General features: G+C 39.9%; 1 protein-coding gene across 13 annotated transcripts in view; it reads left to right on the top strand.

Moving 5' to 3' along the window:
• The window catches only part of OSBPL1A (oxysterol binding protein like 1A), a 231,462-nt gene that overhangs the window by 190,040 nt on the left and 19,091 nt on the right, over nt 1–22,331 (top strand). For all 13 annotated transcript variants that reach the window (XM_025886552.2, XM_073898394.1, XM_073898392.1 and 10 more), the window contains one exon: nt 11,557–11,632. In XM_025886552.2, the coding sequence (XP_025742337.1) occupies nt 11,557–11,632 (76 nt within the window). The remainder of the gene's footprint in view (nt 1–11,556; nt 11,633–22,331) is intronic.

Consider the following 22,331-nt stretch of genomic DNA (forward strand, 5'->3'; position numbering starts at 1 on the left):
GTAGGGGGAATAATGGCCGGGTTACACACTGAGCCGTTTGCATCACACAGATAAAACAACTTGTGGTGGGACTTTTCACTCAAAATCACTTATTGTGTTGTGCAGATCGTCGTAATGTCATCTGTATGCTTGAAAATAGAACCAGGACATACCATTCTCAGTCCCTGGTACCGGGTGTTTTCTCTCTGAAGAAAAAAAGGAAGCATAGAATTCAGGATATAATGACTCTCAGACAAACTCCAAGGGAAGAGAATAATCGATCTATGGTTTCAGCCTAAAAATTCTGATAGCTACTCTCCTCTATTCTTACTTCTGCCTGGAGTAATACCTCCTTCATCCAGTATCAATAGGGTTTTTGGTTTTTTTTTTTTTGGTCCTGGGGGGGGTAGTGAAATTTTTAAATATAGAAACATATCCTTTACAGTATGTATCTATACAGTATATACTTAAAACTTTAAAAAGTTTTAAATCTATCTAATTATTAAAAAATTTGATTCCCTCTGCTTCTTTAAATAATACTGTAGAATATTTAGCATTTTCTTAATGATTAGATTGTGGACTATCTCTCATTGATTTAGACTCCTATATTTGAGTGATTTTGGGTTCTTCCCCCAGGCTTAGAGCAGTACTGTCCTTGTGTTTTCAGAAGCAATCACAGAAATCCAGTGTGTCCAGAAGTAGCCACTAGGCACTCATGGCATTTGAGCACTTGAAATGGGGCTACTGTGAGTGATACATGGAATTTTTAGTTTTAATCTTAGTTAATACAAGTTTAAATTATAAAAATGAAGCTAAGATATTTTTTCATTAACTGCCATTTTACTGTTTTGGTAAAGTTAGACTTCACTTTAACTGTTGAAAACTGAGCTAAATTGAGATGTGCTCTAAGTGTAAAATACACATTGGATTTTAAAAACTTGAGATGGGAATAAATGTAAAGTATCTCAATTTTTTATATTCATTACATGTCAACATGCAGATATTTTGGATATATTGTGCTAAATACAATATATTTTTAATACAATATTGCCTGTGTTCGTTATTCTGTCCATTAGATCTCTACAGCTTATTTACTACTCGTTGCAGGTTTGTATCCTTAAACACCATCACTTTTATCCCCCCCAGTCCCTAGTAACCACCGTTTTACTCTTTGTTACAGGTTTAGTGTTTTTCGATTCTGTATATAAGTGGTACCATACAGTACTTGTCTTTCTTTGACTTACCTCACTTAGCATAATCTACTCAAAGTCCATCTGCATTGCGAATTAGCGATATCTTCCTTTCTTGTGACTGAGTTTCCTCCATTGTGTATATGTACCACATCTTTTTTATCCGTTCATCCACTGATGGACATTTGGGTTGTTTCTACATCTTGGCTTTTGTAAATAAAACTGCAGTAAACATGGGGTGCATTTATCTTATCAAAATCCTGTTTTCATTTCCTTTGGGGATATATCCAGAAGTGGAATTGCTGGGTCATATGGTAGATCTATTTATTTTTTGAGGAACTTCCATGTTGTTTTCCATAGTGGTTAGACCAATTTACATTCCCACCAACAATGTATAAGGGTTCCTTTTTCACCACATTCTCACCAGCACCTGTTGTCTTTTGTTTTCTTGATGGTAGCCATTCTAACAGGTGTGAGGTGATAGCTCATTGTGGCTTTGATTTGCATTTCCCTGGTGATTAGTAATGTTGAGCATTTTTTCATTTGTTCATTTTGATTTGGAGAAATGTCTATTTAGTTCTGCCTATTTTTTAATCAGATTTCTTTTTAGTAAGTTGACTGAGTTCTTTATATATTTTGGACATTAACTCCTTATCTAATATATGGTTTGTAGAATTTTTCTTTTGTAGGTTGTCTATTCATTTTGTTGTTTCTTTTGCTGTGCAGATCTTTTGAGTTTGAGATTAGTCCCATTTGTTGTTTTTTTCTTTTGTTTGTGCTTTTGACATCCCCACCCCTCAAATGATTGCCAAGACCAATATTGATGAGCTGCTTCCCCATATTTTCTTTTAGGAGTTATGGTACCAGGTCTTATGTTTAAGTCTTTGATCCATTTCTTAGTTAATTTTTGTGAGTGGTGTGATATTGGGGTCCAGTTTCACTGTTCTGCATGTGTGTCTGCAGTTTTTCTTAGCACTATTTTTTGAAGAGACTGTCCTTTCTCCACTGATTATTCTTGGCTTTCCTGTTGAATAGTAGTTGACCAGTATGCTGGGGTTTAATTGTAGGCTTTCTATTCTTTTTCATTGGTCAATGTGTCCATTTTTAGACACATGTTAGCTGTGGTAGCTGTGTTAATATTAACTGTGAATTTGTCACACATGGCTTTCTATTCTTTTTTTTTTTTAAGGTTATATTTATTTATTTGACAGAGCAAAAGCAGGGGCAGTGGCAGGCAGAGAGAGAGAGGGAGAAGCAGCCTCCCCACAGAGTGGGGAGCCGGATGCGGAACTCGATCCCAGGACCCTGGGATCATGACCTGAGCTGAAGGCAGATGCTTAACTGACTGAACCACCCAGGCACCCCGGGTGCCCCAGGCTTTCTATTCTGTTCCATTGGTCTATGTGTCTATTTTTGTGCCAGTACCATACTTTTTTTTATTACTATGGCTTTATAATATAGTTTGAAATCCAGAAGCATGATATCTCTGGCTTTGTTCTTTTTTCTTAGTATTGCTTTGACTGTCCAGGATTTTTGTGGTCCTACACAAATTTTAGGATTGTTTCTTCTGTTTCTGTGAAGAATGTCTGTTTTTGTTTTTGTTTTTTTTAGATTTTATTTATTTGACAGAGACACAACGAGAGAGGGAACACAAGCAGGGAAAGTGGGAGGGGGAGAAGCAGGCTTCCCGCAGAGCGGGGAGCCTGATGTGGCTCGATCCTAGGACCCTGGGACCATGACCTGAGCCGAAGGCTGATGCCCAACAACTGAGCCACCCAGGCACCCCAAATGTCTTTGATTTTTTGATGGGGATTACATGGAATCTGTAGATTGCCTTGGGTAGTATGGGCATATTAACAGTATTCTTTTGATCATGAACATGGATGTCTTGCCATTTGTTTGTGACTTTGACTTCTTTCAGCAAAGTTTTGTAGTTTTCATTGTACGGATTTTTCACATCCTTGGTTAAGTTTCTTAGGTATTTTATTGTTTTTGATGCTATTGTGAATAGGATGGTTTTATTTCTTTTTCAGTTGCTTCATCATTAGTGTAAAGTAATGTAATTGATTTGTCTGTCGATTTTGCTGAAATTGTTGATTAATTCCAACAGGTGTGTGTGTGTGTGTTTACTGATTCTTTGGGGTTTTCTATACTGATCTTCCTCAATTTACAATGGGGTTACATCCCAATAAACCCATCATAAGTTGAAAATATCATAAGTCGAAAATGCATTTAACATAACTAACCTATACCCAACATCGTAGCTTAGCCTAGCCTACCTTAACCATGCTCAGAATATTACATTAGCCTACAGTTAGACAAAACCATCAATACAAAGCTTGTTTTATAATAAAGTGTTGAATATCTCCTGTAATTTATTGAATACTGTACTGCGAGGGAAAAACAGAATGGTGGTATGGGTGCAGAATGGTTCTAAGTGTATTGGTTGTTTACCCTTATGATCATGTGGCTGACTAGGGGCTGCAGCTCCCACTGCCGGGCATCATGAGAGAGTATCATACATGTTGTTAGCCCGGGAAAAGATCTGAATTCAAAATTTGAAGTATGGTTTCTACTGAATGCATATCACTTTCACACCATTGTAGTGGATGCCTTTTATTTTTTTACCTTGCCTAAATTGCTCCAGCTAGGACTTCCAGTATTGTATTAAATATGAGTGGTGAGGGTAGGCATCCTTGCCTTGTTCCTGATCTTAGAGGAAACGTTTTAAGTGTCCTTTCAGTGAGTATAATGTTAGCTGTGAGTTTGTCAGATACACCTTTATTATGTTGAGGTGTGTTCCTTCCATACCCAATCTGTTAAGGGTTTCTAATTTTGTCAGATGCTTTTTCTGCATCTATTGAGATGGTCCTGTGATATTTATCTTTCATTTTATTGATGCTTTGTTTTACATTTATTTGTGTATGTTGAACTATACTCACATCCCAGGAATAAATCCCACTTGGTCATGGTGTGTAATCTTTTAATGTGTTCTTCAATTCAGTTTGCTAATATTTTGTTGAGAATTTTTGCATCTGTATTCATCAGGGATATTGGTTGATAGTTTTTTTGTGGTGTCCTTATCTGGTTTCGTATCATAGTAATACGAGCTTTGCAGAACGAGTTTGGAAATGTTCCTTCCTCCTTGATATTTCCTAAGAGTTTGAGGAGGGTTGGTGCTAATTTTCCTTTAAATGTTTGGTAGATTCTTCAGTGAAACTGTCTGATCCTGGAGTTTTCTGTGTTGGGAGTTTTTTTGTTTATTTTTAATTACTGGTTCAATTTCTTTCCTCCTTAATTGGTCTGTTCAGATTTTGTATTTCTTTTTCATCCACAGTCTTGATAGATTATGTGTTCTGGAAATCTATTCTAGGTTATATAATTTGTTGGCATATAATTGTTCATAGTAGTCTTTTGTGATTTTATGTATTCTGTAGTATCAGTTGTAATGTTTTTTTCATTTCTAATTTTGAGGGTTTTTTTTTTCCTTAGTCTAGCTAAAGTTTTGTCAATCTTGTTTATAATTTCAAAGAACTAGATCTTAGTTTCGTTTATCCTTTCTATTGTTTTTCTGCTATTTTATTTATTTATAGTTTGATCCTCATTATTTCCTTCCTTCTATTTTGGGCATAATTTGTTCTTTTTCTAGTTCCTTGAGGTGTAAAGTTAGGTTGTTCATTTGAGATCTAATTTCTTAACATAATGCATTTATTGCTCTTAATTTTCCTTTCAGACCTACTTTGTTGCATCCCACAATTCTTGATATATTGTGTTTTCATTTGCATTAGTTTCGAGATAATTTTTTATTTCCCTTTTGGTTTCTTTTTTGACCCATTGGTTGTTTAGAACAGTGTTTAGTTTCCACGTATTTGAATATCTACTCACTTCCTCTTATTGGTTACTAATTTCATGCATTGTGATCAGAGAAGATAGTTGGTGTGACTTCAGTCTTCTCGAGTTTGCTAAGATTTGTGACCTTTCATATGATCTGTCCTGGAAAATGTTCCATGTGCACTTGAGAAGAATGTGTATTCTGCTACTGTTAGAATATTCTGTATATGTCTATTAAGTCCATCCTAAGGTGCAGTGTGATTTCATTGTTCTTTGGATAATCTACCCATTGCTGATACTGGATACTGACTTCCTCTGTGGTTACTCTATTTTCTTAATTCCTTCCTTAAGATCTATTTTTTTTTAAGATCTTATTTATGCGAGAGAGGGAGAGAAAGAGCGAGCATGCTCAAGCACGGGGAGGGGCAGAGCGAGAGGGAGAAGCCCTTTCCATTCCCAGCAGGAAGCCCGACTCGGGGCTCAGTCCCAAGACCCTGGGATCATGACCTGAGGTGAAGGCAGATGCTTAACCAGCTGAGCCACCCAGGCTCCCCCGCTTAGGATCTATTATCAGTTGCTTAATAGATGATCAGTGCCCAGGTGTTCAGACTATATATTTATGATTGTCATATCTTCTTGATATAGTGACCCCCCCCCTTTATCATTATATGACCTTCTTTGTCTCTTAGTACCCTTTTTGGCTTGAAATCTATATTGCCTGATACAGGTATGGTTACAAACTTTTTCTTTTTTGGCTTGCAGTATCATCATCCATTCTTTCATGCTGAGCCTATATGTCTTTAGAGCTCCTATTAGGCAGCACATAGTTGGCTCTTGTGTGTGTGTGTGTGTGTGTGTGTGTGTTTGACGATTTACTTATTTATTTTAGAGAACACGTGCATAAGCAGGGGGTGGGGAGGTTGCAGGGAGGGGCGAGAGAGAGAATCTCAGACACCCCCCTCCCCCCGCCCAGCCCAGTGTGGAGTGCAGAGCCTGATGTGGGGCTTGATCTCATGACCCAAGATCATGACCTGAGCAGAAACCAAGAGTGGACACTCAACCAAGTGAGCCACCCAGGTGCATGGCTCTTGTTTTTCTTAATCCACCCAGTTACTCTTCCTTTTGATTGGTGAGTTCAATCTATTTACATTTAGGGTGATTATTGTTATGTAAGGACTAACTACTGCCATTTTATCTTTGCCTTCTGGTTATTTTATCTCTCCATTGTTTCTTTTTCCTTCTATTTCTACCTTTGTAAGTTTGTGGTTTTCCATGGTGATTGCTCAGTTTCTCCCTTTTTTATGTTTTGTGTCTCTGCTCTAGATTTTTGCTTTGTGGTAACCATGAGGTTTACATAAAACATCTCATAGATAAAGTAGTCCTTTTCCTGCTGATAGCACTCTGTCTTCATTCCCCTACAAAGATTTTATCCTTTGTTGTTACAAATTATCTCTTTTTATGCTATGACTTTGTTACCAAGTTGTAGTAGCTATAGTTACTTTCAATGCTCTTTTCCTTTATGCTCTAATAGGAGTTTAATACAGTATTCTAAAAAGAGAGTTACAGTATTATTACTTGCCTGGTTAATCAGATTGAATTTTGTGTACTTTCATCTTTTCGTTTCTTCGCTTGAAGAGTTCCCTCCAACATTTCTGTTAAGGCAGGTCTAGTGGTGGTGAACTCTTAGCTTTTGGTTTCAGGGAAAGCTTTGGTTTCTCCTTCATATCTAAAAGTTAGCTTTGCCAGGTAGAGTGTTCTTGGCTGGCAGTTGTTATCTTTAAGTATCAATATGTCATTCCTCTCTCTCCTGGTCTGTAGAGTTTCTGCTGAGAAATCTGCTAATAGCCTACTGGAGGACCTTGGTAGGTTACTGTATATTTTTTCCTGGGTGCCTTTAAAATTCCTTCTTTATTATTGACTTTTTGAAAAGATCGATTGATTGATTTGAAAGAGAGAAAGAGAGCACGCAGAGGGAGAGGGAGAAGCAGGCTCCCTGTAGAGTGGGGAGCCTGATGCAGGGCTTGATCCAAGGACCTTGGGATCATGACCTGAGCCAAAGGCAGATGCTTAACCAACTGAACCACCCAGGCACCCCTATTATTGACTTTTGACAATTTTAATATAATGTGTCTTGGAGAAGGTCTTTTTGCCTTGAGACAGTAGGGTGTTCTGTTAGCTTTGTGGACTTATGTATCCAGTTGCTTCCCCAGGTTTGGGAAGGTCTCAGCTATTATTTAAATGCATTCTCTGTTCCATTCTCTCTCTCTTTCCTTCTGAGATACCCATTATTCTCTTGTTGGCATTTCTGATGGAGTCCGATAGTTCTCAGGGTGTCTTCACTTTTTTAAAATCTTCCATCTCTTCCACCTGAATCATTTCTATATTTCTGTCCTCAAGCTTGCCAATCCTCTCTTCCATATGATCTGCTCTGTTTCCAGCACATTCTAATACATTTTTCATCTCATTTATTGAGTTCTTCAGCGCCAGAATTTCTTTTTTTAGAATTTCAGTCTCTCTGATAAAGCACTTCTATTCATTAATTTTATTCCTGTCATCACCATATTGCCATTCGGAGTTTTCTTACAGCTCATTGAATTTCATCGTAACTGCTCTTTTAAATTATCTGTTAGATTGCAATATTCCATGTCTTTGGGTTCTATTGCTGGAGAAATGTCATTATCTTTTTATGTTACTGCATTACAGTGATTTTTCATGGTGTTGGATGAGAAGTGCCACCTCCACATTTGAAGACTTTGTTTACTTCAATTCTTAACAGTTCAGCAGGCTGATAGGTGGGGGTTTTCCTTTTGTTTTCCAGAAGATGGGGCTATAACACAACTTTTTGATTTTTGATAACCAGCGCTGCCTTTCTGCTAGGTTGGGAGCGTGAAAAAAAGCAGAGTGGTGGTAAAGTGGGAGGGAGGTATGCACTTAGCACTTGCAGCTTTGGGTATACCCATGGCCAGGTGGGGGGATCTTCAAGTGGGAATGGTTCCAGAGGTTTGTGGGCCAGCCTCTTGTGGCAGAGAACAGGAGATGCTTGCCTTCAGATCTCTTTGCCTACTTCTCTTTCCTTCCCTTCCTCCAGCCACTGGGGGTCTCTTCTCAGGGAGCGTGGTTCCTCCAGCTGCAGTGCCTGTTGCCAGGCCGACCCCCACTTGCTGCCTTACCCCACCCCCTCCTCTGCCGGAAAGGTGGTGCCCGCTCACTGCGGGCCCGCCGCTGCCAGCTCCCCTGCCTGGCCCACCCGCTCTAGGTACACAGATGGTAGATTTCTTGGGCACCCTGCTATGCTGTGCAGAGGCGCTGTGGGGTTCCCCCCCACCCAGGGTATGTATGTCCAGTTAGTTGTAAATCAGAGGGGAGAGAAGAAGAATGACTCACAGCACCATGATGCTGACATCATTCCCAAATAAAATATATTATTAAAATGGACTTATCTTGTTCTCTTTCCTTTTTTAATGTAGCCCCTGCAAAATTTAAACTTGTATATGAAACTTCATATTTCTGTGGGAGGTTTCTCAACTTTGGCACCACTAATATTTAGAGCTGGATAATTCTTTGTGTGGGGATCCAGCTTGTTCCCTAGAGGATGTTTAGTGACATCCCTAGCCTCGCTGTTCTAGATCAGCTTCCCCCCTAGTGCAGAAGTGCCATTCTGGGCCATGACAGAGAGGGATTCAGCCTCTGTTGGAAACCTTCACTTAATAAGAATGTCTTCTTTATCATTTTTGGAATTAATTGTAAGACCTTCATATCAACATCCTATAACTTCTACCAGTGGTTCTAGTCTTAATCACTTGAGTAGCGCAGATTAAACCAAATTCTTTATGAAAAAGTTAATGCACGTTAACAGGCCTTATACATTCTAAAGTTCATTCAACAATTACTTAAACTCCTCCTTTGTGTTAGGCACTGTCCTAGGCAACAGGGATAAGCAAATGAAACATGAGTTCTTGGGGGACTTGCAAACCATCCTGGGGGATGTAGCTAATACTCAAGAGCCTGCAGTAGTACGTTATGTGTTGATCAGCACTGCGAAGAATACCGAAGCAGGCAAAGGTGCATAGGGAATGCTCTTGTTGGGTGGGTGGGGTGTGGGGGTGCTATTACTCCTGGCCCTGTCCTCTAATACCCCAAGACCTCTGTCATGCCTACTGTTCCCCAGGCCTCCAGTTTCTTTTGTTTCTTCTGGAATGCACATTGCCTTCATCCATTGCTTATAAATGTTTTCTGGACACCTTTGCCTAGCCTCTGATAATTCTTCCTGAGTGGAGGTGTCGAGGCTCCTTTTAAAAGTGGCACATGGAGCTGAATCCTGGCTCTGGTCTGATCATTGCAGAGTTGTCCTTAGAAATGTTCTAGCTGCTGTTCTCCTTTTGGCAATCTGAGATTGCACCTGCCTTTTTGGCAGCCTCGTCGTGCTGTTGACTCAGATTACAGTCAACAACCCTGAGGTCTTGTACTGTGCTACAACTTCCACATTGTATACTGGTCCTGAAGGCCAATGTTTCTCTTGCTGCTTTTGATCAGCTTATTGCACATGGTGTGATCTGAAGGAGTTTGTTTCTGCGTGTCTTCCACAAGAAATACCTGGGCTCTGTGATGGCCCATTACCCTTCACAATCCCTTTTACCTCTGCTTTCTGGTTGTGTTCTAGAATAGATAATGTTGCAGATAATCCAGCCTCCAGATGAATGAGTAACTACTACAGTTTCATAAAACATCATGAGATACGTGGATAAAAATGAATGTGGAATATTTCCGGGTGGGATTCTTGGCTGGGAATCCTGTAATGATTTCTAAATTGAAAATTAAAAAAAAAAAAACACACACACAAAAAACCTTGGATGTCTTTTATCTTCTTGCTTCCAGAATATTTCTTATTCTTCTTGCCTTTAATCCAAATAGTAATACATACCTGTACACTCAGTGTAAGCATTGGTTGGGAGGAATTACAGCCCCTCTTTCCGTCTTCACAAAGCTTATTTCAGGCTCAAGCTTCTAGCATCTGTTCTATTTCTGGCTTTTTCATAGACAAAAGATAGAAAATATAGTTGACCCCTGAACAGTATACCTCCCAGGGAGTAGAAAACCCATGTGTAATTTTTGACCCCTCAAAAACTTAACTGCTAATAGCTTACTGTTGACTAGAAGCCTTACCAATAACATAAACCATCAATTAACACGTATTTTGTGTGTCATAGGTATTTTATACAATATCTTACAGTAAAGTGAGCTAAAAATGTTATTTAGAAAATCATAAGAGAAAATATATTTACTGTGCTGTATTTATAAAAAACCCACATACGAGTGGACTGGTGCAGTTCAAACACATGTTGTTCAGGGGTCAACTGTACACGTCTCTAAAACTGCATTGTACATGCAAATGGTAGATAATGGCAGGGAGTCTGTCCCTCGGTTCCCTTGTTCATGTCACAGAGATTCATAGTCCTGGATTGTGGAGAATGATTTAAATACCATCTGTGGCTACTTATCCAGCAGACTGGTTAGATGACAGATCTGCCAAATGAGCAGTGTGTGTTTCTAAAAAAGAAAAAAATCAGAAGAATTTACCATGGAGTATTTAAAAAATGTTATTTATTTGAAAACCATATTAACTTCTATAATTCAAATTAATTAGTTTATAGAGTAAAAGTTCTTTAGAAGATAAGTATTTTGCTTACTATTTTCTTTAGTATTTTAGTTGCATAGGTATATTTTAAATGGCAACTGCTACGCCAACATCCCTTGCCATAACCTATCTTAACAGTATTTCAGAAAGTTGGTCCGGGCACCTCTCACTGGTCCCCCTGGTAGTGCTGTGATTGTGATTTGTGCAAGTGGGGTTGGCTTCTGGCCAGCCAGGCCTGGCTTCAGGATGCCTGAGCCCCTGATGGGCTGCCTATCCAGGCCACAGAGCCTTTGCCACGGACATCCACCATCCTCCTGGCTGCCTCCAAACCCCTGCAGAGGCTTTGAAAATGCTCCTTCTGTAGATGCCAAATATTGTTCAATGTGTGTATCTTTGGGGAAGTACTAGTGTATAATGCCGGGCTTAAATTTTGCTCTGGCTTTGTAGTTCGTTTGCATTTTTCCATTTAGTTTCTTAAAAACCTTACAAGAGGCCCTGTGATGGCATTTTGTTTACATTATTTAGCAGCTAGAGTGAAATAATATATGAAGGATCAAGATAAGGATAGGTGTGTTGTGAGCCCAATGACAGAGTTACCTCCGGTGCGCCAGCACACGGAAGGACCCCAAACCTCTGAGGAGGTGCAGACAGCTGGACACCAATGGGGAGGACTTCGGGTCGGTAGGATCAGAATAACACCGAAGACATAGCGCCAGAGCACCTGCTGTGACACTTGTCAACGACCAGCACAGCAGTGAGCAGGGGTTCGACCCCAGACGGACCCTGTCTGTCCACAACCGAGAACGTTTTTGTGGTGTCTATACCCATATGCCTGTGGTGGTCATATTCATGGTGATAGCTTTTCTTTCCTAGTGCCAATGGCATTAAAATTAACCGTTTGTTTTTCTTTTCTTCCTTCAGAACAAGCTTGCCTTCCCCTATGTTTTCCAGAAATGACTTCAGCATCTGGAGCATCCTGAGAAAATGTATTGGAATGGTAAATTAACTCTCATTTTTATAATACAACATTAAGCAGATACACGTTTCCCTGTATATTCTTTGGAAGGGAATCTTCACTTTGGCGTATGCGTGATGTACAATAAAGTTTATGGAAACTTGTGAGAATCAGAAATTGGGAAAAGTCTCAGGTCTGCCTGACAGAATTTGAACCACTCTTTATGCCATTTTAATAGGACTTTAATGTGACTTTTCACTCTAAAAAAAATCGGATAAGAAAATGCTCTTTTCTTGCTGTCATACCACATTTGCATTTCCCTGTAAAATTACCCAGAAATTCTCTCAGAAAGCACAGATTCACCAAAGTGTAGAAGGTAGTAATTTCATGTGCACTTCTTTGTATGAGCTAGTTGTTTTGTACTTTGAGTTTTAAGTGTGATGTATTAGATACTTAGAATGTGTCACTCCTTAGCTGTGCAGGTGGATTTGATTTGCGGGGAGGCAGCAAATGGCAAAATTTACCATTCCATAAATCCTTAGGTTCTCTTTAAAACAGTAGTCCCCAGCACCACCCTGACATCAGTTAGGCTAGAATTCTGAGTAAAGTTATCTTAATTCTTCCAGCACGACCTTTGACCAACTAGAATGATGAAAATTTTAAAACACGTGAGTCCTAAGCTGCTAAAGAATCTGCCTCGACATTACCTTTTGTAATTTTGCAGTTTAATGTGCATCCTGGGAGTCCTCCAAGAACTTTCCCTGCACCAAGAAGTATAGTCACTTTCTTTTCATTCTGTGCTTGAAATCCTTGCAACTTGTGATGTGCCCACTTTGGCATTTTCCTAATGTCCCTGTTCTCTGCATGGGGTTTTCTCATCTGAGACTTTCCAAGTGTGACTTCCAAGAAGCTAATCCCAGAAACATTCATTTTAAACAAGTATTTTCTGATTCTACTATGTGGAGAGTAATTCAGCTAAGCTCTACAGCCAGATAATGGGATTTATCCCAGCCTTGCTGCTTCCTGTCTTTGAGATTCCAGGGAAGCTACCTTGCCACCCTGGATAGGGTTTCCTCCTGTGTAAAGTTAGGAGACTAATTTGTACCTAATAGGTGTATTGAGAGATAAATAACATAACTTATGTAAAGTGTCTAGGAAGTCCCTGGTTTAGCATAATGCTCAATATTATTAGCAGCAGTTAATCCCATTTGAGAATCAGAGCACCTGCTTCTAATCCTATTTTGATTATATTAAGATTCATCAGGACAAACCAAATGTATATATTCTCAAGTAAGATGTTAATTATACATATTACTGTCTCTGGATCTGAAATTTTCCAGACAAAAAATTAGTATTTGTATTCTACAGTGTCAAGTATTTCTCAAACCCTTAGTAAACATATTTACCATTATGATTTATATGCAAATAGGCATATATGTCTGTGTTTAAAATTAAAACCAGTTTTACAAAGGAATATTCATCATTATAACAAATGATCTTTCCCATTCCGTTAAATTAATGCTGATTCCAACTCACCGTATTGATTACACAGTCTCTAAGGAATGAAACTCTCCCTGTAGAATCGGTACCACATCTGTCAAAGACTATTGGGTCAGCAGAATTTATATGCAAACATCAGATGTGGTTGAGTCTTTTTGGACATCATGGAAAATAAGTTTTCTGTATTTGTCTAGCTCGAGTCTGTCTGCTACCATCTCCTTTCTCACAAGTGTCAGACTGAGTGGTGAGGTCATGAATTTGTTCAGACTAGTGACCAGCGGTTGTCTAGTTTATATCTAAAGCAAGCATTCTGTCTAGATGGAGAATAACCATTCTTTTAAGAGACAGGACACAATGTTCTGTTGGATCCTACCTGTCACACTTTGAAAGATACTCTATTTCTCTAGAAGAATGGTTTTACTTTTATTTTTTAGGTGCAGAACTATTTGTAAATAAAGATTCTCTATTGAGTTTTTAAGATAACCATTCTTAGAGGAACATTTATTAATGTGGATTGAAAGGAAATTAGTGTTTGGAAGCACTGTTCTTCAGGCACTGTCATAGGATCCCCCTCTCATAGGCAATAGAAACAATCAAAAGGTTTAAGTGTTGGCCAACAATAGAGATTTAAAGTACAATGTATCTTGAGAGAGAAATGCAAGTATCATTGCTAGAATAAATTTTTAAAAGTAATTTTTGGTATTGACTCCTCCAACATTGGCCTCCTTCCACCTTCCAAAAGAAAATAGTCCAAAACTTAAAAAATGTAATATCCATAGCTTTTTGCACTGAAGTTCAAAGCAAAGGCATTTTTTTTAAAAATCCTGCATTGCATTTCTGTGATTCTGTTACACTTAATCCATACACTTGAGTTCCTTTCTCTGTGGGTAAATCTCGGTTACAAAAGCCATGTACTACGTTTCTTTCAGCCAAGTCTTCCCCAGAGCTTCACATTCCCAGTTTCTCAATTTTATAATAATAAGTTTTAAAAGTAGCGGAGGATATTTGGTATCAAACCATAGCTTTTCATGATGTCTCTGTCAAGTTGAGGAGCATACCAAATAAGAGTAGAGAGCATCTGCACTGAACTGGGGTCCAGTCCCAGCTTTTTAAAAAAAGAATGCCTCTTATGATGATAGAGTTTTATGGTATAGTGTCGTTATTACAGGCCATGGTTTTGGGGCGCCTGGCCGGCTCAGTCAATGGAGCATGCAACTCTTGATATCTTGGGTTGTGAGTTCAAGCCCCACTTTGGGTGTAGAGATCACATAAAAATAAAAATCTTTAAAACAACAAAATACCCGGCTTTTATGAACTCATGCGAGATGCTTATCTGTCAGGTATGGTCTAGGTATAATTTGTCTTAATCAGGAAGGAAAGTCAAAGTATCTTCTCCAGACATTTGCCGTCCTGGACTGCCGTGCCCTGCAGCGCCTTCCCCAGCCAGACTTGCTTTGACCCCATCCTCCACTTCCACATATGGACACATTTTGCTCTGCTTCTTTCTAAAAAGAATATGGAGACTTATATTTGCAAAACTAATGACATCCTTCCTTTTTTCTTCCAATCTGTTTTTGACAGGATTGTGTTACCAAATGTTGGGTTATACTACATGAAATGAATACTTTACATGACTGATATTTAATTCTAAATCTTTTACAAAACAGATTCCCAGCTCAGAATTAATACTGATACTGGCTAGAGGTTTGAAACCTTTCTTACTTACTCCCATTGTCCTTTTGTTGAAGGGCTCGAATCTCATAATCCCATTGTCCTGTGCTTCCCCTGTTTTTTTCGTCCTCTTCCCTCCCATCCCTTTAGGATTGTTCGGTGGGACTCACCCAGAGGTTAGGTCATGGGTGTTCACACTTAATGACTTTTGGAACCAGGGCCAGCACTAGGATGAGGCAAGTCAGGTGAGGAGGCATTTGTGCTCACGGCTTTGCTGGTGCCAACCCTGTGTTTGCTAAATATCCTGGGGTCCTAGAATATTAGTATTGGACTATTATCAGAGATGAAAAGTTCTGATGTATTTACAAAAACTGAACTTTTAAAGTGAAAATGTTATATCACTCTTTTAAAAATGTCCAGTGGAACCAAATACTATGGAAATTTGAATGCAAGAGTAAGCTCTTCTTTAAGAGTCGAAAAGTTTATAGGTCCATTTGCTCCTTTAACTCATATTTCCATTCTGTATTTCTTACGGGATATCATCCTTAACTTTTTTTATCTTTGAAGGTCTTTTACTGATTACTCTATCATACTTTGCTATCACAAAAATATATACAAAAATAAAAATTTGACAGCATATATCCTATGACCATAAGATTTTAAGAATAAAAGTTTCTCTGCATCAAGTTATTCTTACAAGTATTAATATATGAGTGATCAAAATAACAAGCATTGCAAAATTTATGAAAATATTAACATAAAAGGTAAAATGGTATTCATAAAATGGATTTTTTCAGTTGGGTTTAGATATCTGAGAATGTCCCCTATTGCTAGACTGTGACAGGATTTTCAGTAATGATTGTTATTTTTTAATAGATTCAAGAATTAAGAAAATTTGCTCATATTAATAGGCAGATGGGAGTAGGAGTTTGGTGGGTTTTTTTTTGTTGTTGTTGTTGTTTTAACATCTAGCAATATCATTCAGTTCTTTGACCCTTTCCCAACTGTACCAAAATTCAGATAACATATATTATCAAAAATATTTTGTTATGATCCATAAGTTGACAACTCAATTAGGACTTCTTCAGTGTTACTAAAAACAAAAATTTTAAAAACTTTAACTTGTGAAAGATCTTGTTAGCCTCCTTTGGAGTCCTAGGTGTTTTGGTCTCTGGGAAACGTAAATGTAGCCAGAGAAGTTTTCCCAGGGCTTGCAATTCTTGCTTCACGAAGCTCTTTCCTCTCACTCACCTATACCTTGTAATAGTGAGAAGGGGGTAAGAAAATGGAAATATTTTTCGCTGAAACACACCTGTGTCAGTATAGTAACTTTTGACAAAATACTTTTATCTTACCGTGAGCTTTAAAACGTTTCCCTCAAAACCACAGATTTAGCTCATTCATTTGATGCAGGGTGCCTGCCACACAACCATAGAGCCAGACCATAGTCAGACACACCTCGCGTCAACTGTCAGGAGTGTGATGTTATTTTGGGGGTCAGATAAACATGTTAGTATATGTCACTGTGGCACCTGTCCCATTCTTGAATTCTAAATCTAAGATCAATACAGACCTAGATAAAATTTGGAGCTTTACCACAGCTGGTACATTATAAACACTGCCTTGAGAGACGGGGAACAGAAACAGCAAAGTAGTTGAACAAAACCTAGCATCTTTGCCACCTCACTTGGCAGTGATCTGAAGTCAGAATACCCCAATATGGGAGAAATGGCTAGAAGTTCCGATTTCTAATGTCAGGTCTTTGCCTTAACTGAAACAGAGAAAGTCCTGGAGCCCTCCTTCAGATTAGTGAATGGGGCCTCAGTTAAAAGAGGCTTCACTGATTCCAGTACGGTACTACTAACTCTCCCTTCATTTGGCGCCCTGCAGAGTTTTACATTTCAAAGCAAGAATACTATACTATGATTCAGGATGGTGTGAGGTGTCCCCCCCCCGCCGCCCAACACACACACACACACAACCCACTCCCCACCCCCACTCCTCATCACAGAAGGGTAGTTGTAAAGGGGAAGTGGGAAAAGAGAAATAGCATGACATCCAGTGCAGGTGTCTGCTTGGGCCTGCCAGTTAATTAGGTAAGAGTGCCTGTGGAGGCTGAGCATCTGGAAATTGGCCCCCTTAAAGCAGCCCCGCCCATGTGGCTACTAGACAGTCTTTGTGACTGCACCTTGAGTGAATACAGAGTAAAGACGGAGATCCAGTCCCAGCTTCAGCCAGTGCGTCTGTCGTCCTTCCACGCTCCTATCTAGTAGTTGTCCGGCCAAGTCTGAAAAGACTCAGCTCCTAGACAGTATCTTTCTGTTTATCTTTTTCCTCATGCTTTTCTTGTCCTTTTCTTTGTTTTTACCATTGGTTTGCACCAAGGTGTGCAAAGTGTGGTTCAGCTCATACACAAACACACACCCCTCTCCTGCTCCATAGTTCCTTCATTTTTGCTGGGTTACCTTCCACTTGTTCCCGTGTTGTGTTCCCCTTGCACTGGTCTGTGAGAGCTGAGGAACAGTGCCGTAACCAACAGTGAAAGGCATGAGGGCAGCAGGCTTTTTTCAAACTGCTCATCCAGATGGTCCCAAGACTCTTGTGAGTTCTTCGTGTGACTGCTTTGGGCATAATCAGTGGTATTCAGACAGCAAGAACCTCTCCTGCAAGATAAACTATTAGATGGTAGACATCTTAGGGAATGAGGGGACTGAGCAGCAGAAGATGTGAAAAAGACCTTTGACCCTCCAAAGCCCTTAGAGGTAAGAACGATGAATTTTTACACCCTTGGTAGCGATGGGAGGTGTGCAGGGTTTGGTGGGGGGGGGGGGGGTTGTGGAGGAAGGATCCAGTACCAACTTCATCTTGCAGAAGGCACATCCAAGGAACAGAGCCAGGACTGCTGCTCACACTTGACCATCACTGAAGAGTCTAGAAACCCACTTAGTGCTTGGGTTACACTCCTGGGTGAGGGCTCTGCCTGCAAGCTGGCTGCTTGGGCAAATGAGCAGATGGATTTAGCCTAAGACCTAAGTTAAGTTTCTCTGGGTAACCCAGGTCTTAAATATTTGCACATTTGGGTGTTACAGTGGTTAGACTTTACATATATAAAATGTTTTTCCATTTCAGTTGGGATCAAACTTGGCCTTGCCTTCAGGTTATGTATGTAGTGCTCAAGTGATAAAGCAGCCTTCTCTCTCTCTCTCTTAATTCTCAGTTTGTCAGCAGATGAGAAATTGCAATTAAGAGTTTCTTCAGTTTCACCATTGGTTGCTATTAATTTGCATGGATAAATTTAAACTTTGTTTTTAGCTGGGTCACAGGGTGGAACTGCCTGGCATAAATATTTAATTTTTCCAGCTGACTGATGCTCCCAGCGATAAAAGTAGTCCAGCTAATGTTTCTTCCTGAAACTTGACCCTCGTAAGGTGCATTGTTTCTTTTTCTGTTATTGGAATCTACACAGTACTAATTAGTTGTATACAATATCTAGAGAGTCCAATACCAGACTGTATTATATTGGAAGTAAAAATGGTGTCACTATACATTTCCAAGACAGAACGAAATATAGTTTGTGTCACTTGGGTTTTTCATTACATATCTAGGGAACTGTAGATTTTAACAATTAAAATTATTGTAAGGTTACTTTAAAATAATTCAACTAATAGAGGCAATAAAGTTGTAAGTCCATTGCTTTTTATGCTCTTTTAAAATAGCTTTTTATACTCTTCTGAGAGGGTGAGGGTGTTATCTTGGACTGGATTTATGTGTATATGTTCTCTGGGATCTGGATCTCTTTCTTTCCTCCTTACTCCTCCTCTGTTAGTTGGCCCAGATGTGTGCCTTTACAGTTCCTTGAATGCATACATTCTGAGTTACTAAAAGAAGTAGGAAGGTGTTTAAATTATTCTGGATTACAACATTGGATTTAAAGAAGCTTATTTAGGAATTTTAGGGGCTTTTCAAATGATTAAAAATAATCTGCCCATTGAATTGATGATAAACCATGTCCTTCGTGCTTTGCTCTCCAGTTTACAGCACACCCTCTTTCACTGACTCAACTAACTCCTGTAGAGTCCGGCCAGCTGGTGTTGAGCAGCCAGTGGCCAGTAGACCCTTGGCCATCCCATCCTTGCCTGGATATTTTCCCTGGGAAGATATATGTGAAGAGATGCAGTGCACCTAGCGTTGCTTTCGAGATGAAAGATTAAGTTCCTAGGCCAGGACTCTCTCATCTGCTGTAACTAGGCACAGGCAAAAATGCTGTCACCCCTAGCACATCTACTGCCTCAGGGAGTATTTTGTCCTTCTAGTGCTGTTTGGGGGAAAGAAAAAAAAAAGTCCAGAAACAAGCTTAGCGGTAAAGTTCTTCATTGCTGTAATGGAAGTTTCACCCTGCTGTTGTACATGATAAAGTGAAACGTAGAGAACAAGAACAGCATGGTGTGGGCCACATACTAGTCAAAGGGTAGGGCTTGCGTCGTCCCCCCGGTGAGCCCCTGCTGTCTTGGTGACTGGATGGAGCAGCCAGGCAGCAGAGAGCCTTCCCATGGGACGGCGGCCATCTGTCCTGGCTGGGGCTCCAGGAAGTGTCCTCTCCTTTACCCCCTCACCCTTGAAAGCCCGAACTCAGAAGCCAGGAAGCGCCTGGGCGGCTCAGTCGGATAAGCCTCCAACTCTTGATTTTGGCTCAGGTCATGATCTCGGGGTCATGAGATTGAGCCCTGTGTCGGGCTCTGCGCTGGGCGTGGAGTCTGCTTCAGATTCTCTCCCTCTCCTCTTCCCCCTGCTTATGTGCGCTCTTTCTTTCTAAAATAAATAAAATGTTAAAAAAAGAAACACTTGGAAGCCAGGCTGCCTCCCAAGTAGCTCTTCTGCAGCTCAGCCTCCCAGGTGACCGGGCAGACTGTCCTGATCTTCGAGGCCCCCTTGCCCCTCCAAATCTTGGAGGGCCGGGCGCTCTCGCGTGTGTTCTGAATGATAATAGCTAACATTTATTGCTCACTTACTGTATGCCTGCTACCGTTCTAAGTGCCATATATGAATTAACCTTTACAAGCCCTGTGAGGTACACAGTGAATTCCCCATTTGGGGAGAGGTGAGGGACTGACTCGTGGTGACACAAGCATGAGTCGGCACGGGGCCTTTGATCTCAGAGCCCATTCATACAATGTACCGTCTTCACCATTTCTAAGCGTGCAGTTCAGCAGAGTTCATGCATTCACTTTGTTGTGCAGCAGTCCCCACCATCCACCCAACCTTTTCATCGTGCAGAAGTGACATTTCGTACCCAGTGTCACCAGGAGCTCCCCGTTCCCCGCCCCCAGCCCCCGGCAGCCACCATACTGCTTTCTGTTCAGAACTCACTCTTCGAACCACTTTAGTGTCCCTGAAACTTAGGACTGGACTAACCTGAGCATATTTTGTTGCTCTTCTTTTTCCCTTCTGCCACTTAGACTTCGTTTCTCTCTTGTACATTTTATGATTAGCATGTCAGTGTGTGTGTTGTAAGGTGGTCCAGTTTCTGCGGGGCAAGCTTGTTAGCTTCCTTTTGCCAGGCTGAAAGTATTAGACTTTAAAATAAATCTCCTGTTTTACTCCTGATTAAAAGAGCAAAACGTGTTCATTTTAGGAAGCTTAGAGAATACAGAAAAACAAGATAATTAAGATCACCTGTACTACCCACTCCTCGAGGCAACAACTGTTAATTTGTTGGTGCTGTGACCTTCTGGCATTTGTTTCTAGATCTAAAAAACCTATTTTTGAACGTGTTGCTTTGTAACCTACCTTTTCCCACGTTTTGCCGTGTGAACTGTTTTACATCATTAAAAAGAGGGTTTGACTAAAAGGAGCCTTGTATTCCAGTGAAAGAGTCAGGAAAGTCTAGTGCATTGTGATAAATGCCTGAATAGGCATAAAGTCAGTGGGCACGGGGACTGCAGAGGAGCATGTCGGGTAGGGGCACCTGCAGTGTGGTGGAGTCTAAGATACTCTCCCTCCCCCCAGGAACTGTGTTACTGTAGAGTTAGCAAGATGAGCTGACATAGCAGCAGGCAGTCTCATACATGATCAAGAGCTAAATTGTGAGATCTAGGTTCTGGTCTTCCAGGAGTTGGAAGAACTGAGAAATCAATGAGCCCTAGAATGGTTGAAGAGGAGAGACTTGCGCTGGGCCTTGAAATATGGGTAAGATGTACAAGAGTTAAGGGAAGAGAACAGGGCATTCCAGGCCAGGGTTGACCCTGCCAGGTCTTTTAACCTAGTGCCTAAAACAGTGCCTGGCACCTAGTAGATGCTAAATGAAATTTCAAAGGTATTTTGGAAAAATTTAATTTCTGATGCATATTCTGTACTGCAAGTTTGTGTAGAAGGGATTTTCTTTGAGGTATAGCTGACAAAATTGTAAAATATTTAAAGTATTCATCACGGTGATTGGATATGGTATACATTGTGAAAGGATCCCCTTGAGTTAATTAACACATCAGTCACCTCAGTACTTTTTCTGTGTGAGAACATTTAAATTCTACCCTTAGCAAATTTCATTTATGCAAAACAGTGTTATCAACTATAGTTGCCATGTTATACATTAGATCTTCAGCTCTTACTCATCTTATAACTAAAAGATTGTACTGTTTTACCAATCTCTCCCTATATTGCCTACCCCCAGCCCCTGGCAACCACCTCCCTACTGTGTTTCTATGAGTTTGCCCTTTATTGTATTTTTCTTTTGTTTTTGTTGTTTTTTTTCCACATATTAGTGATACTGTGGAGTATTTTTCTGTCTGGCTTATTTCACTTAACATAATGCCCTCTAGGTCCATCCATGTTGTCACAAATGGCAAGATTTTTTTCTTTTGTAAGGCCAAATAATATTCGTGTGTGTGTGTGTGTGTGTGTGATGACCACAGTAATCACATTTTCTTGATCCATTTATCTTTTGATGGACACTTAGCTTGTTTCCATATTGGCTATTATAAATACTTCTGTAATGAACATGGGAGTGCAGATGTCTTTTCAAGTTAGGGTTTTCATTTCTTTGGGTAAATATTAAGAAGTGGAATTCCTGGGTCATATGGCAGTTCCATTTTTAAGTTCTTGGGGAACCTCCGCTGTGCTTTTCATAGTGTCTGTACCACTTTACGTTCCCACCAGTGGTGCATAACGGTTGCCTTTTCTCCACATCATTGCCAGCCATTCCTCTCCTTTATAGACGTAAAACAGGTGTGCTGTGGTATCTCATTGTAGTTTTGATTTGCATTTCCCTGATGATTAGTCATGTTGGGCACCTTTCATGTATCTACTGGCTATTTGAATGTGATCTTTGGAAAAACGTTTATTCAGTTCCACTGCCCATTTTTTAATCTTTTTTTTCTATTGAGTTGGAAGAGTTTATATATATATATATATATAGAGAGAGAGAGAGAGAGAGAGAAGATAGTAACCTCTTATCAGATACATGATTTGTAAATATGCAGTTTTTGCATCTGTTGAGATGATCATATGATATTAATCATTCATTTTGTTAGTGTGGTGTAGCACCTTGATTTGTGGTGTTGAACCATCCTGCATC

The sequence above is a fragment of the Callorhinus ursinus genome, unplaced genomic scaffold, assembly GCF_003265705.2.
Source record: "Callorhinus ursinus isolate GAN/ISIS: 27379988/994484 unplaced genomic scaffold, GSC_fseal_2.0 scaffold11, whole genome shotgun sequence".
Classification (NCBI taxonomy): Eukaryota; Metazoa; Chordata; class Mammalia; order Carnivora; family Otariidae; genus Callorhinus; species Callorhinus ursinus.